This window comes from Acomys minous (assembly GCF_964271855.1).
Source record: "Acomys minous genome assembly, chromosome: 8".
Taxonomy (NCBI): domain Eukaryota; kingdom Metazoa; phylum Chordata; class Mammalia; order Rodentia; family Muridae; genus Acomys; species Acomys minous.
In genome coordinates this window covers 74992281-75005096 of record NC_140489.1, presented here as the reverse complement: position 1 = coordinate 75005096, position 12816 = coordinate 74992281, and the positions used below count along the sequence as shown (strand labels likewise).

The following is a 12816-nucleotide window of genomic DNA, read 5'->3' as shown; positions in this document are numbered from 1 at the left end:
CAATCTAAAAGACAGAGCGAGAGCATTCAAATCAACACAATAGAGAGTGACTGACTATACACATCATGATACCCAAGGAAATGGATGAAACTTCTATGTTAGATATCCATAGACTCTATTACCAGATCATAGACTCAGTTAAATTTTATGCATTTTTTAATATAATTGTATACTGTTTATATAACTTTGAAATAATCATTTGAAGGAATTTGCCTTAAATGTAAATATTGCTCATAATATATAAAATGTCTATTAGGTAACATTAGCAGACACTCAGTTGAACAGATTGTCAAGGTTTGGATTGTACTGTTCATGGAGACCAAAAAAAAAAAAAAACCCAACAAAAATGTGCAATTATATTGGAAACGGAGACACTATTTCACACCATGCACACACAATCAAAATGGTGTTTATGTTTTTGGAAGCCATGTTATAATGTTCAAATGTACTCACTGTTCAAGAGTTTCAGTGAATTCAATACTCTCATCCTCTCTGGAGTCATTAACAGCCATAAATAAGTGGAGAGGACATTGCTCTCTAAAATTGCCTTTACACACATGGAGATTTTCACACTAATGTGATTCAAATATTAATCAGAATAGTAATTATTATAATAATCAAAAGAAAGGCTTATAAAATTTATGTTACTGGAGACTGAGCTCAGTATCTCACACATGTCAAGAAAGTAATTTTCCTACTGAGCCTCTTCTCTAGTCTTTAATGATGAAATCCAGACACAGATTAAAAGATCATAAAAGCAAATTATTTGTATATATTAATATTGGAATCCATTCACTCATATCTCATGTGATAAAAACAAAACAGCATGATTCTATATAGAATCCATAAAGAGTTTCAGAAATAAAGAAATTCATAAAGAATCCCACATACCTGCAGCGAGTGGGAATATAGACATTTTTTTTTCAGAAAAATTTTAAGTTAAGAGATTAAATAAAATTTAAAAACATGTTTCTATATCGTACAGTCTCATTTGTGTTTAAAATGAGCCGGTAGGGATGAAGAGATGGCTCAGTGATTTAAGAGTACTTGCTGCTCTTTGAGGGGACCAGAGTTTGTTTTCCAGCAGCCATGTCACACCGTTCTCACTTTGTGTAACAGTACCCCTAGCTATTCCACTGCCACCCACACACATTTAAGTGCCCCCTCCTCTCTCCCTCCCTCTTCCTCTCCCTCTCCCTCCCTCCCTCCCTCCCTCTCTCTCTCTCTCTCTCTCTCTCTCTCTCTCTCTCTCTCTCTCTCTCTCTCTCTCCAGTCCTTCTCTCCCTATCCTTTTCTCATAAATAAACTTTCAAAATAAGTAGAATATATAAGATGCATAATGGAGCTATCTAGATGGCTGTGTGAATATGAATATCAATGGATCAATGTAGAGAAAAATTACTTGGATGGTTCATGGCATATGGTTCTCAATGCTGATTTCTTTTGGGTAAAGGGGAGGGCTCATCAGCTTCTGTTCTGCTTCCATCCTTTATTTGCCACAAAACAGCTTGTAGGACTGTATCACCAGATGCATTAGGTGCTTCTGTGACTTTCCTCTAGGTAGGTTGTGTTAATGAGCACACTGCATGCAGCGGCACCGGAGCAGTGGGTATTAAGCACATCTGACCCAGCAATTAAGCTTGAGCACTCATGAGCAGAAAATACTGCTCACCAGGTCAATGGACAAGGTGACGTTTGGCTTCTGTGTTCACAGATTGAAATTCAGAAGGAAATTCTGAAAACTGGAATCCTAATGCAGGCTGAATAATTTCTCTGAAAAAAAATTATAGAAAGAAAAGTGTAGAACACGTTATATTGACTAACATGATAATCATATCTAAATAATTTTCAAGCCAACGGCTAGTTAACAAAAGTTATTAAAGAAATTATACATCATGTGCTAGCTGGATTATGTTTGTTTTATTACATCTGGGTGAATGTCAAAATGAATGCTATAATTTAACATTATCTATTTTTGATTTTGCTGTTTGCAACAACCTGGGATATGTGCTTTTACATATATTTTAAAGTACAGTCTATGGAATATATATTCACAGAGACATATTTGAATGATTTGCAGGATAACAATGAATATTTAAATTTTTCATGTTAAAAATACAACTTATTAGATCAAAAGCTAAGAAAACATGAGGAAGTTCTCCTAATATGTAAATCATGTGCCATAAAAAAATACTTATTTTTCAGGTTACACTTTTTCCGCGATGTCCCTGACTTCAGAGTGTTAGCATGCGGTGGAGACGGGACTGTAGGATGGATTTTGGATTGCATAGGTAATGAAGCCCTGTGTGAATGTAGCCGGTGTGAGACTAGTAACTGTGCCTTTCTGTGTTGTTCCACCTGTCCATCTCCCTGCCTATTATAGGTCTACGACTATCTAGAACTTGATGAATTCTGAAAATGTTTGTGCTTTCCTTTTCTGATGTGCCCCTTGCTGGATCTTATTAACATTTTAAAACATAAAGAATTGTTATTTTAAACAAATATATACTTTTAAATATTTTTAGTTTCTAAATTGAGAAACTTGTTAGATATAGGTCCTTTTTAAAACTGAGTATTAATTCAAACAGATTATGTTCCCTCTGTATAAATTGACAGGTTTTTTTTTTTTAAAGAAATGAAGATGAGAACATTCTGTCTTGTTAGGCACTGAAAACACTTCAAACTGAAAATGTCGTGGTGAGAATGGCCGTCATTACTCCAAGCCTGGCTCCCCTTCCCAGTTGCCTACGTACAGTTACTCTGAGAAAGTACATGTTGTCATCAACACTCTTCTTATGAGTATAACAATTTAGTCTACTACGAGGTTATGAAAGTAGTTAGTGAAAATTCTGGTTTGGGCATTCTAATAAAAGATATAAATTATTTATAAATTATTCATATGACCAAAACTAAAATTAAAGAAATATAAAAATTACTGATTGAACATATGAGTGGTTAAACATTTGTAAAGATTATAAAATGAAGAGAGAGGGAGGTTTTCACTCATTGTATGCCCACGTTCAGTAGTATCACATTGGTACCCAACAGTTATCTCAGGAACTGATTCATATATGTGCACATTCACACATACATACACACATACATATAAACACATACATACACACACATGTACACACAGACACATACACACAAATACACATACTCACATCCACACATATGCATATATAGACACATATACACACACATACATGCATATACATACATACACATATGCACACACAAGCACATATTCACAAAAACATACATACAAATACACATACACACACCCACACACCCATACATATACAGACACACTCATTGACATACACATGAACAAATACACACATACACACACATACACATATGTCTATTTGTTAGATTTCCTTAAGTTTTGTGATTCAACAAAAAGCATATGGAATTTTGATGACAGTTATATATTTTGAAACCTAAAGTACGGTGGTATTAAGTTAAAAGTACATAAATAATAAGCAAACAAATGTCCTGTTCTCAGGTCATCTGACAAGAGTGCTCTGTTTATTTGCTTTGTAATATTGCTATACTATGGATAGGAGCAATTAGACAGCATTACTAACACTTGATTCACTTTCAGAATTCAACTGTCCATAAAAAAAAAATAAAGTGTCCTTAGAGTTGATGTTGCAAAAGAAATTTATACAGGAACCTACCTGTGTCTCTGAAGACATGTATTTGTATTCTTCATGTATGTGCCAAAAGAGGCAAACATACAAAGACACACCCCACAAATGCATACACACATACACACAAGGTATGATTTTGAGTTAATGAAAGCTGCTTAAACTTTTTTTTAATCATGTATGAATTATGAAGAATCTGTTAGTGCCTAAGAATGATATATGTTTATCTAATGCATTAATTACCACAACATAAAAACAATGTCATTCAACTTTTTGCTGTTTAAATGTACTTTGTGATACTATTTTATATAATTTTGCTTGTTTGTTAATATTGATCTGGTATAGTAAATACTTTTATTTTCATTGTTCAATTCCACAGAAAAGGCCAACGTAGTCAAGCACCCTCCAGTTGCTATTCTGCCTCTTGGTACTGGCAATGACCTAGCCAGATGCCTGCGGTGGGGTGGAGGTAAGACACCTGCAATCAAATCCATCTGAAAAACAGGAGAAAGTTTTTACTGTAGAATGATTGCCATGTAGTTACAGTAAATGTAAGAGGTGTCCTATGCTTACTAAGAATTTCAAACAGCAATCAAAAGTTTTGAGGAACAAGATGGGTTGAGAAGTCTAGACTGGATGATGGGCTTTAATTATATCTTTTGTAGATTTGGTCTTGGGAGGACAAATTTTCGGACATCTCTGGTTTGGGCTTTTCTTGCTTAGGAAATAACTCATACACTTAGAATTCTAAGGCAATATTCATATTTTTAATTTTCTTTAATTATCTTTCTAGTATAAGAAATAGATAGAGGTTATTTCAGCCTAAAATGGAGCAGGTTCAAGAATTATGTGTAATCTATGGAAAAAGGATAATTTTCTAGACTGACTTTATAACCAATGTGATAAAATTGAAAAACGAAAACTGGAAAAAATGAAAACACTGATGAGTGACTCTCAAGAATGAACACACTAAGCAGTGTTATTTGAGGCTAACATTATGGTATATATTGTGTTATAAACTTGGTGTATAAGAATGAGTAACGGGGCCATGGAGAGATGGCTCAGAAGGTAAGATCACTGGCTGCCCTTCCAGAGGTCCTGAGTTCAATTCCCAGCAACCACATGGTGGCTCACAACCATCTATAATGTGATCTGGTGCCCTCTTCTGGCAGACAGACACACATACAGGCAGGAGGTTGTACATGTAATAAACAAATCATAAAATAAAAATTTAAAAAGGTGTGGGCTACTATGCCCAGCCTTTTAAAACAAGAATGAGAAAAGGAATGGAAAATAATTGAAATTCTATTTGCAGATGAAGTCATGTGCAACACTTGAGACTTTCTAATAACTAGTGCATTGATTCCAATAACGAGAAGCCCTGGCTCACCTAGAGGGGAGCACCAGTGGAATGATAGTGGCATAGTCACATAAAACTGGGTGGGGACTTCATAAGCAAAGGGAACAAAGTTCAGTGTCCAAGAACTCAGAAGTGGTAAGGATTCAGAAATCTTATGTAACGGACAATGAGATGGTAGATCGAGCAGAGTGCACATGGCACAGTAATTCAGGGTGGAGTCTAAAATACTTTCGTGAGTCATTCTAATTACCTACAGATTATAGGGCAACTCCAGATTATGCTTAAAAAATAATTAAATTCTGAATTGTATTTTTGTATTTAAACACACTTTTGAGAAATTTAAAACAGTCTCTACAGGCAGTGTGGATCAGAAGCCCTTGGGGAGCTTGTTAAAAATACAATGGTTGACCCTACCCTCAATATGCTGAATGGAAATCCCTTGGGATGGAATAAAAGCAGAGCAGAAAATTGTCGTTTGGGGAAAAAAAGCTCCCTAAGTAACTGTTATTAGAGCAAAGTTTAGAACATCCACATAACTGTTACATTTGTTACATAGACAGAATTGAAAGCTAAGTTGAAAAAAAAATAGCATATATTCTATTTGGAATTTTCAGAGAGATATTATAGTAAAAGGATATTACTAACATTTAGTGAAATATGAACTGGCAGAGATAAAGATATAATCATTACAATATGCTCATATTCACCAATTTTCTTATGTTTTTATTAATTAAAGAGAAGAAAGCCATCAGTGTGACTTATTGTATGACCGTAGCCTTCTGCTATACACATTTGATGTTTTAAAAAATGTTTTGATATTTGGAAATTTAATTTATTATTTTTTTGTTTTCAAATCATCAAGTGAATTAAATCTCAAAGTAAATAAATCCACCTATATATACATATATGTGTTTGTGCAAGCGTGTATGTTAGATTCATATAAAACCACATAAATGATATTATTAATGGATGAAATAATGGTTGTATCATATGTCAAAGATCAGATAGAGATACCTATGTTCTGGTTCCTTAGATGAGAAAATAAATAATTGTCTTTTATCCTTCTAGTGATTAAATTTTCATTAAGTCACATGGGTTGTGAGTTGGTGGAGAATCTAATACATTAATTTTGATTATATCCACTCTCACTACCACCTGTCAATTCTTCCTGATGACCATCCCTGACAATGTCCCCTTTCACCTTTATATACTTCGTGTGGCCCATTGACTCAATTAGTCCAGGCCTGTGTCTCTGCCTCAACCACAGCCCACTCCAAAAAGAAGCTTTGTTGGCCAACGTGAGAATAGCACCAACCTGTGGGTATAAATGCAAATATTTTAAAGAAAATTTAATATGTCTGCTTAGCAAAACAGGAGCATTAAGTTTTGTGCGATATGACCCTCCAAGTTATGAACTTTTGTTGTGAATTAAGCATGAATTCCCTCCTACATGGCAAGCCTCAAATATAACCAGTAAGCAGTAGATTACCCCCATAATGGTTCTGATTCTGTATCAGTGAGGCAGCATGCCAGGCAGGTCAGTATTATAGCTAAAGTAGGGCCCAGGGATGAGTCAGATCATTGAGGTCCGTCCTCCTCCCATCTTCCTTGAAGAGAACCCTCTGGCACTAGGACAGTGATGTGGAAGAGATGACATTTTCTGTTTGAGTTCAAAACTAATTTCTCTATGTCTAGTCATTCAAAAATGTGTTATTTTCAACAATATGTTCTTACCACCCATTTATTAATTATTGTGGGCAACTGACAGCAATTATCAATAGTGTGTGTTAATTGGGGAACTTCTGTGGCTTCCCCAAAAAATAACTCCTAAGAGTAAGAGTTTCATTTTATAAGTCATGTCTTTTGAAACTAGCATTGTTCACCTAATATATATATATATATATATATTCTCAGGACCAGGTTTACCTGTGTAGCCTTCACTATCCTAGACTGGCTTTGCAGAACAGGCTGGCCTCAAACTGGCCCTCAAGTGCTGGGATTAAGGGTGTGCATGTGCCACAAGACCGGGTTACTAAAAGATATTTTAGTTTATATATAAACCAGTAGATTTCTATATACTATTTAATATAGTCCTAGATTTGCATAATTTACCACCTATCTTTTCCTTGCATCTTGTTCCCATTCATACGAAAACACCTAGTGTGCTCACTTCTCTTTTTCATGTGACACATGGTTGACTGGTCCCTCCAATTTTGTATTTTTAAATGAAATTGTAAGATAGTATGTTTGTGTATGGATTCTGCATACACTGTCTTTTCAGTTAACTCTCCTCCCAGGCCCAGGATTTCTTCCTTCTCCTAATCCCTCACTGCTTAAATGTTTCTTCCACCAGTGGTCTTCCTCTTGACTTCTACTTTATTTTGTTTTATTGTATTTTATTGAATAGATGTATTCTCAGGTATTTTATTTATTTTATTAGACTTCTCTCTGTCTCATTGTCTGTTTGTCTGTCTCTCCCTACTTGTGTGTGTGTGTGTGTGTGTGTGTGTGTGTGTGTGTGTGTGTGTGTGTGTGTGTGTTTCTGCAAGGACGAGTGAGTGCATGTGGGGCTCAAGAGCATGCCACCACATATATATGGAGGTAAAGGGACTACTTTCAGAAATAGATTCTCTCCTTCCTTTTAAATATTTTGGAATAATTACAGTTTCCTAATTAATTTTCTCTTTAGTAGTTCTGGTAGAATTCTGCAAGAAATCTTTTTTTTTCTTTTTTTTTCCCTTTTTTAAATTAATTTATTCTTGTTACATCTCAATGGCTATCCCATCCCTTGTATCCTCTCATTCTTCCCTCCCTCCCATTTCCCCCTTATTCCCCTCCTCTATGACTGTTCCTGAGGGGGATTACCTTCCCCTGTATATGCTCATAGGGTATCAAGTCTCTTCTTGGTAACCTGCTGTCCTTCCTCTGAGTGCCACCAGGTCTCCCCCTCCAGGGGACATGGTCAAAGGTGCGGCACCAGAGTATGTGAGAAAGTCATATCCCACTCTCCACTCTACTGTGGAGAATGTTCTGACCATTGGCTAGATCTGGGTAGGGGTTTAAAGTTTTATGGCCTGTATTGTCCTTGGCTGGTGCCTTAGTTTGAGCGGGACCCCTGGGCCCAAATCTGCCTATCATAATGTTCTACTTGTAGGTTTCTAGGACCCTCTGGATCCTTCTACTTTGCCATTCTATTGGGACTGTGCAAGAAATCTTATCTCGTTAGAATTTTTGTGTATGTACGGGGAGATAATTTTTATGACTACTTCAATCTCATTACTATTTGTAAATTTCTGTAATTATTTATTTGTCATGATTTAATTTTGGCATGGAGTATGCATCAAGGAATTCATCCATTTCTTTATATCATCCATGGAGTACAATTATTTAAGATATTCCTTTACAATTTTCTATATTTCACAGACATATTTGATTATGTATCCATTTTTATTTAGTTAATTTTATTAATTTATAACCTTTTTTTAGTCATTTGCCTAAGATTTTTATAGTTTTTAATCTTTTCTCTGTCTAAATTTATTATGACTTATTCAGATTACACGCTTGTGGCTAGCGTTACCGTCTCGTCAGCAACAACGACGCTGCACACACAAACAGGATCCTTCTGCAGTAAAGCTTTAATGCCTCTTGAGAGGAAGAGCATAAGCTTACAACACGAAAAATGGAGACAGAGAGAGCAAACAGCAGAAACCCCTCCCTTATATAGGAAACTGTCCTCCGCTTAGGACGTGTCAGTCCCTGATTGGCTGTTGCTCATCAGGCGAGATGATGCCACAGGAGAGACAGAGCACAACGAGTGGAAAATCCCTTCGCACATGCGCAGATTAGTTGTTTGTCAGCATGGGACACAGGACGTCAGCGCCATCTTGTAATGGCGAATGTGAGCGCGGCTTCCCACATCTCCCCCTTTTCTTATTATTAAGAAGCAATAAGACACCCAACAGGGAGAGTGGAGACAGAGGTCAAATCCCCAAACAAAATATCAGGCCTGCATACACAACTCTCCCCTAAGCTCTTCACCCGGAGAGGTCATAGCCTGGCCCATGCAAGATGACATGCCTCCCTAGAATTAGCTCATATATGCCGCAGAGCCATTCTACTGCAATGCTTTGCTATGCAACTCTCCAGGGCTGCTGAAGCTTACTCACTCTACCTCGTGCAATGAGATGAGACTCTGAGGGTGCAAGAGCTGAGCAGCCAGCGACTTATTGCTTAAGCATGGTTAACCATATATCAGGGGAGGTCCCAGACTCTAAAGCAGCAAGTGCTTGGGTGATAACCACCTTGTCTCTTTTTGTTTGAGCCCTGAGTTTACAGACCAACCATAGGGTCAACACTAATCCACAGCAGATTACAGCTCCAAACAATCCAACCCCAACCCATTCTTTAAAGAAGGAGAAGGCTGAGGATATCCACGACGAGAATCCCTCAGTAAGTGACAGATCCAGCCATGTGGAATTGACTTGAATAATAGCAGTCTGCAATTCTCTTAAGGTCTGTTCAAACTCCGCTGTCCAACTCTGTAAAATAAACTGAAAGAGACTCTTTGACAGATTAGCTGCTATAGTGAAATTTTCATATTGAACCGAGATAACACATAGTCCAGGGAATTTTTGTTCACAGCCCAGTTAAAACCACTTGTCGGCGCCGGACCGTCCAGCGGAAATAAGACGCCAACAACCAGACTTCTCGAGATCTTTACTCAGGATTAAGCTCAGTGGGAATGGCCCCGAAGAAGGGAAGGGCCAAGCTTAAGTACAATTCAAGGGCCAATCAGCTCATGCCAGGTGTCACCTCCTCATAGGTCCGCGTCAGAGCAGGACTGCGCGTCATCAGATCACCAGTTACCCTTGCACAGCCTTTTGCCATATAAGGACTTGTTTATCTTAGAGAGCACTCGCCGTCGGGATGGCGGAAACCTGCACCTTGTTAAGGCACGGCACATCGCAGCTCTCCACAGTCCCCCGTTTTATTTTGTAAGAGCAGGACGAAACGGGTGAGAGTAGAGGTCTGATCTCCAGAGGGCACTGATGTATGACCACCCATAACCCAGGTTATTCACCTTGATCATGTGCGAAACCCGCCCTGAAGTTTGGCCACTGATGTACAACAGAACTCAGCTAGGGGCTCGGCCCCAGCCTAGCTCTGGACCCGACCGACACCTTTTTCTGGAGGTAGGATTTTGGGTGTCAGCCCACATGCAATCAGACGTGCTCTCCAGGAAGCCATTAACTGCAAACAATGTACCTCCTGTGCAGTGCTTTGCCTTGCACCCCGAACATGACGAGGATCAGGACTTAAAGGCCGCCAGCCAAGCCTGAGGGGACTGTCCAGCCTCAATAGCATAGAAGGCTTGTGCAATTAGGGCACAGTCTCTGTTTCAGGATATGACCAAGCGCCAAAGAAACACAAGGCAGAGGAAGCTGATAATCAGAAGGGCCATAGCTAAAGCCCCGATACCTGCCCACTCCTTAAGATGATACATAGCTTGTTGAATCCAGGAGGCAAGGCCTTCAGCGGTGGTAATGTCCACTGGAGTGGAATTCACAGTGACAATGGCGAGGCGCAGATCTCTTAGGGTATGTTCAAACTCTGCGGACCAGTTCCCCTGGAGATAAGCTGAAAGACTCTTAGACAAATTAGCAGCTCATGTAAAATTGTTATATGGCACAGATGTAATGCATAACCCTGACATTTCCATTCGCATCTGAGCCGAATCACCTGTTAGAAGTTTCAAAAAAGTCAGATGTATTCCAGCTGAAAGTAGTATTACCAAATGCTCCTCCATTAATCATGGCCATTGGTGTTGGCATCCTCAAACACTGGGAAGGTGGCACGAGCCTGTTTCCAAACCTCTGGGTACAGAGAATGGTAGTTCCCCTGTGGTGCTGATAGAGGTGAAGTGTCCACATAAGGCAGCGGTGCCAGTTCCGAGGCACGCCAAGATGGCGGATTATCTCGTTCGGGCGTGGCCTCTTCCGCCTTCTTCCTCCTCCTACCCTCCTCATGCTGTTTCTGCGCGAGCGACTCCATTTTTAGCATGAGTATCTCAAGTCTTTAGTTTTCAGCAGCCCTTTCTGAGCCGCCCTGATCAGACATGACGAAGAGTTTCCCACTTTTAAAGGGTCTCAGAACGTCCCCCGCTTTACCGCGGACTGAAAAACTTGTCTAATTGTAGTCTGTGAAATCTGAGCATAAGCTCCCCAATGGTAATTTACCTGATTTGCAGTAAATTGACCTTGACCTGTTAGCAAATCAAAGGTCCAATCCCTCTGTTCAGGGGTAAGTGCAAGGACATTGGCCCGAGCCTGTGTTTGAGCGGCCTCAAACCACAGGGCTCTCCATTCCATATATTGGCCCATATCTGGAAGTGCGGCCTTGGCCACTATCTGCCAATCAGAAGGAGTTAGGGTACCAGTGCCAATTCTTTCTAACATTACCAGGGTGAAATTTGCATTAACCCCATATTTGCGAACAGATTCAGCCAAGTCCTTTATTAGATTGAACTTCACTGGTGCATGGACTCGACCCCCATTCTCTGTTTCAAACACAGGAAAAAAATTATGTAATTTTTTACGAATCTTTTCCGGCCAGAAGGAAAATCCAGACTGCAGTTCGTAGGGTGGAGGAGCAGTGGGTGCCACCCTGCGAGATGAATTGAGGGAGGGTTTTTTATTACCCTCTCGTTCGTCTAGGTGGTATCTCTCTTCCTCATACCTGACTGCCTCTAATTCGGCTTCTTCCTCCGAATCAGGAGTCTCATTGTCAGAGGTATTAAAGCTTGTAGAGCTATCAATATTCAATGCCTCAAGATCCTTTAAAGGATAAAACCTTTGCGATATTTTTCCTGGAGGTGAACTAGGTCCTGAGGGGGGTTGCACTCCTTTTACAGGAGGGTCCTGAGCTTTTTTCTTTTTACGGGCATTCTTCTTCCCGCCCGCTTTTTTCTTTTTACGGGCATTCTTCTTCCCGCCCGTACCCAACCTCTCACTACGTTCGGTTTCTGACATGCTATCCTGAACTTCTAGGGCGACCTGTCCTTCATCTACTGCCCTCTTGACAATTACGGCAGTAAACATTACAGCTAGAATCAGCCCAAGAATTTCAAAAATATGCATACCTCTCCGAACTTACCAACCCTGCAGTTCTGAATCCTCCCTGTAGTCAGGGGCTCTCCGAAGGTGCTGACGATGGTGTGGTCTTCCCGGGTTTCGGCACCATATGTGGCTAGCGTTACCGTCTCGTCAGCAAGAACGACGCTGCACACACAAACAGGATCCTTCTGCAGTAAAGCTTTAATGCCTCTTGAGAGGAAGAGTATAAGCTTACAACACGAAAAACGGAGACAGAGAGAGCAAACAGCAGAAACCCCTCCCTTATATAGGAAACTGTCCTCCGCTTAGGACATGTCAGTCCCTGATTGGCTGTTGCTCATCGGGCGAGATGATGCCACAGGAGAGACAGAGCACAACGAGTGGAAAATCCCTTCGCACATGCACAGATTAGTTGTTTGTCAGCATGGGACACAGGACGTCAGCGCCATCTTGTAATGGCGAATGTGAGCGCGGCTTCCCACACACGCTGATGTTTGTGCCATCACTTTTATCTTCCCCTTCCACCCTCCCTCCCTCTTCCACCTTATTCTCCTCTCATAGACCTCTGACAGAAGGAGACCTCCTCCCCTACCATACGACCTCAGCCTAATAAGCTCATGCACAGAGTCTGTATCCCCTTCCTCTGTGTTTCCACAGGACCTGCACACCAAGGGGAAATGACTAAATC

At 39.7% G+C, this 12816-nt stretch overlaps 1 protein-coding gene across 7 annotated transcripts in view; it reads left to right on the top strand.

Annotated features, from left to right (window-relative positions):
* DGKB (diacylglycerol kinase beta) overlaps positions 1-12816 on the top strand; it is a 693335-nt gene that overhangs the window by 284029 nt on the left and 396490 nt on the right. For all 7 annotated transcript variants that reach the window (XM_084791209.1, XM_084791212.1, XM_084791211.1 and 4 more), the window contains 2 exons: positions 2206-2291; positions 4036-4125. In XM_084791209.1, the coding sequence (XP_084647335.1) occupies positions 2206-2291; positions 4036-4125 (176 nt within the window). The remainder of the gene's footprint in view (positions 1-2205; positions 2292-4035; positions 4126-12816) is intronic.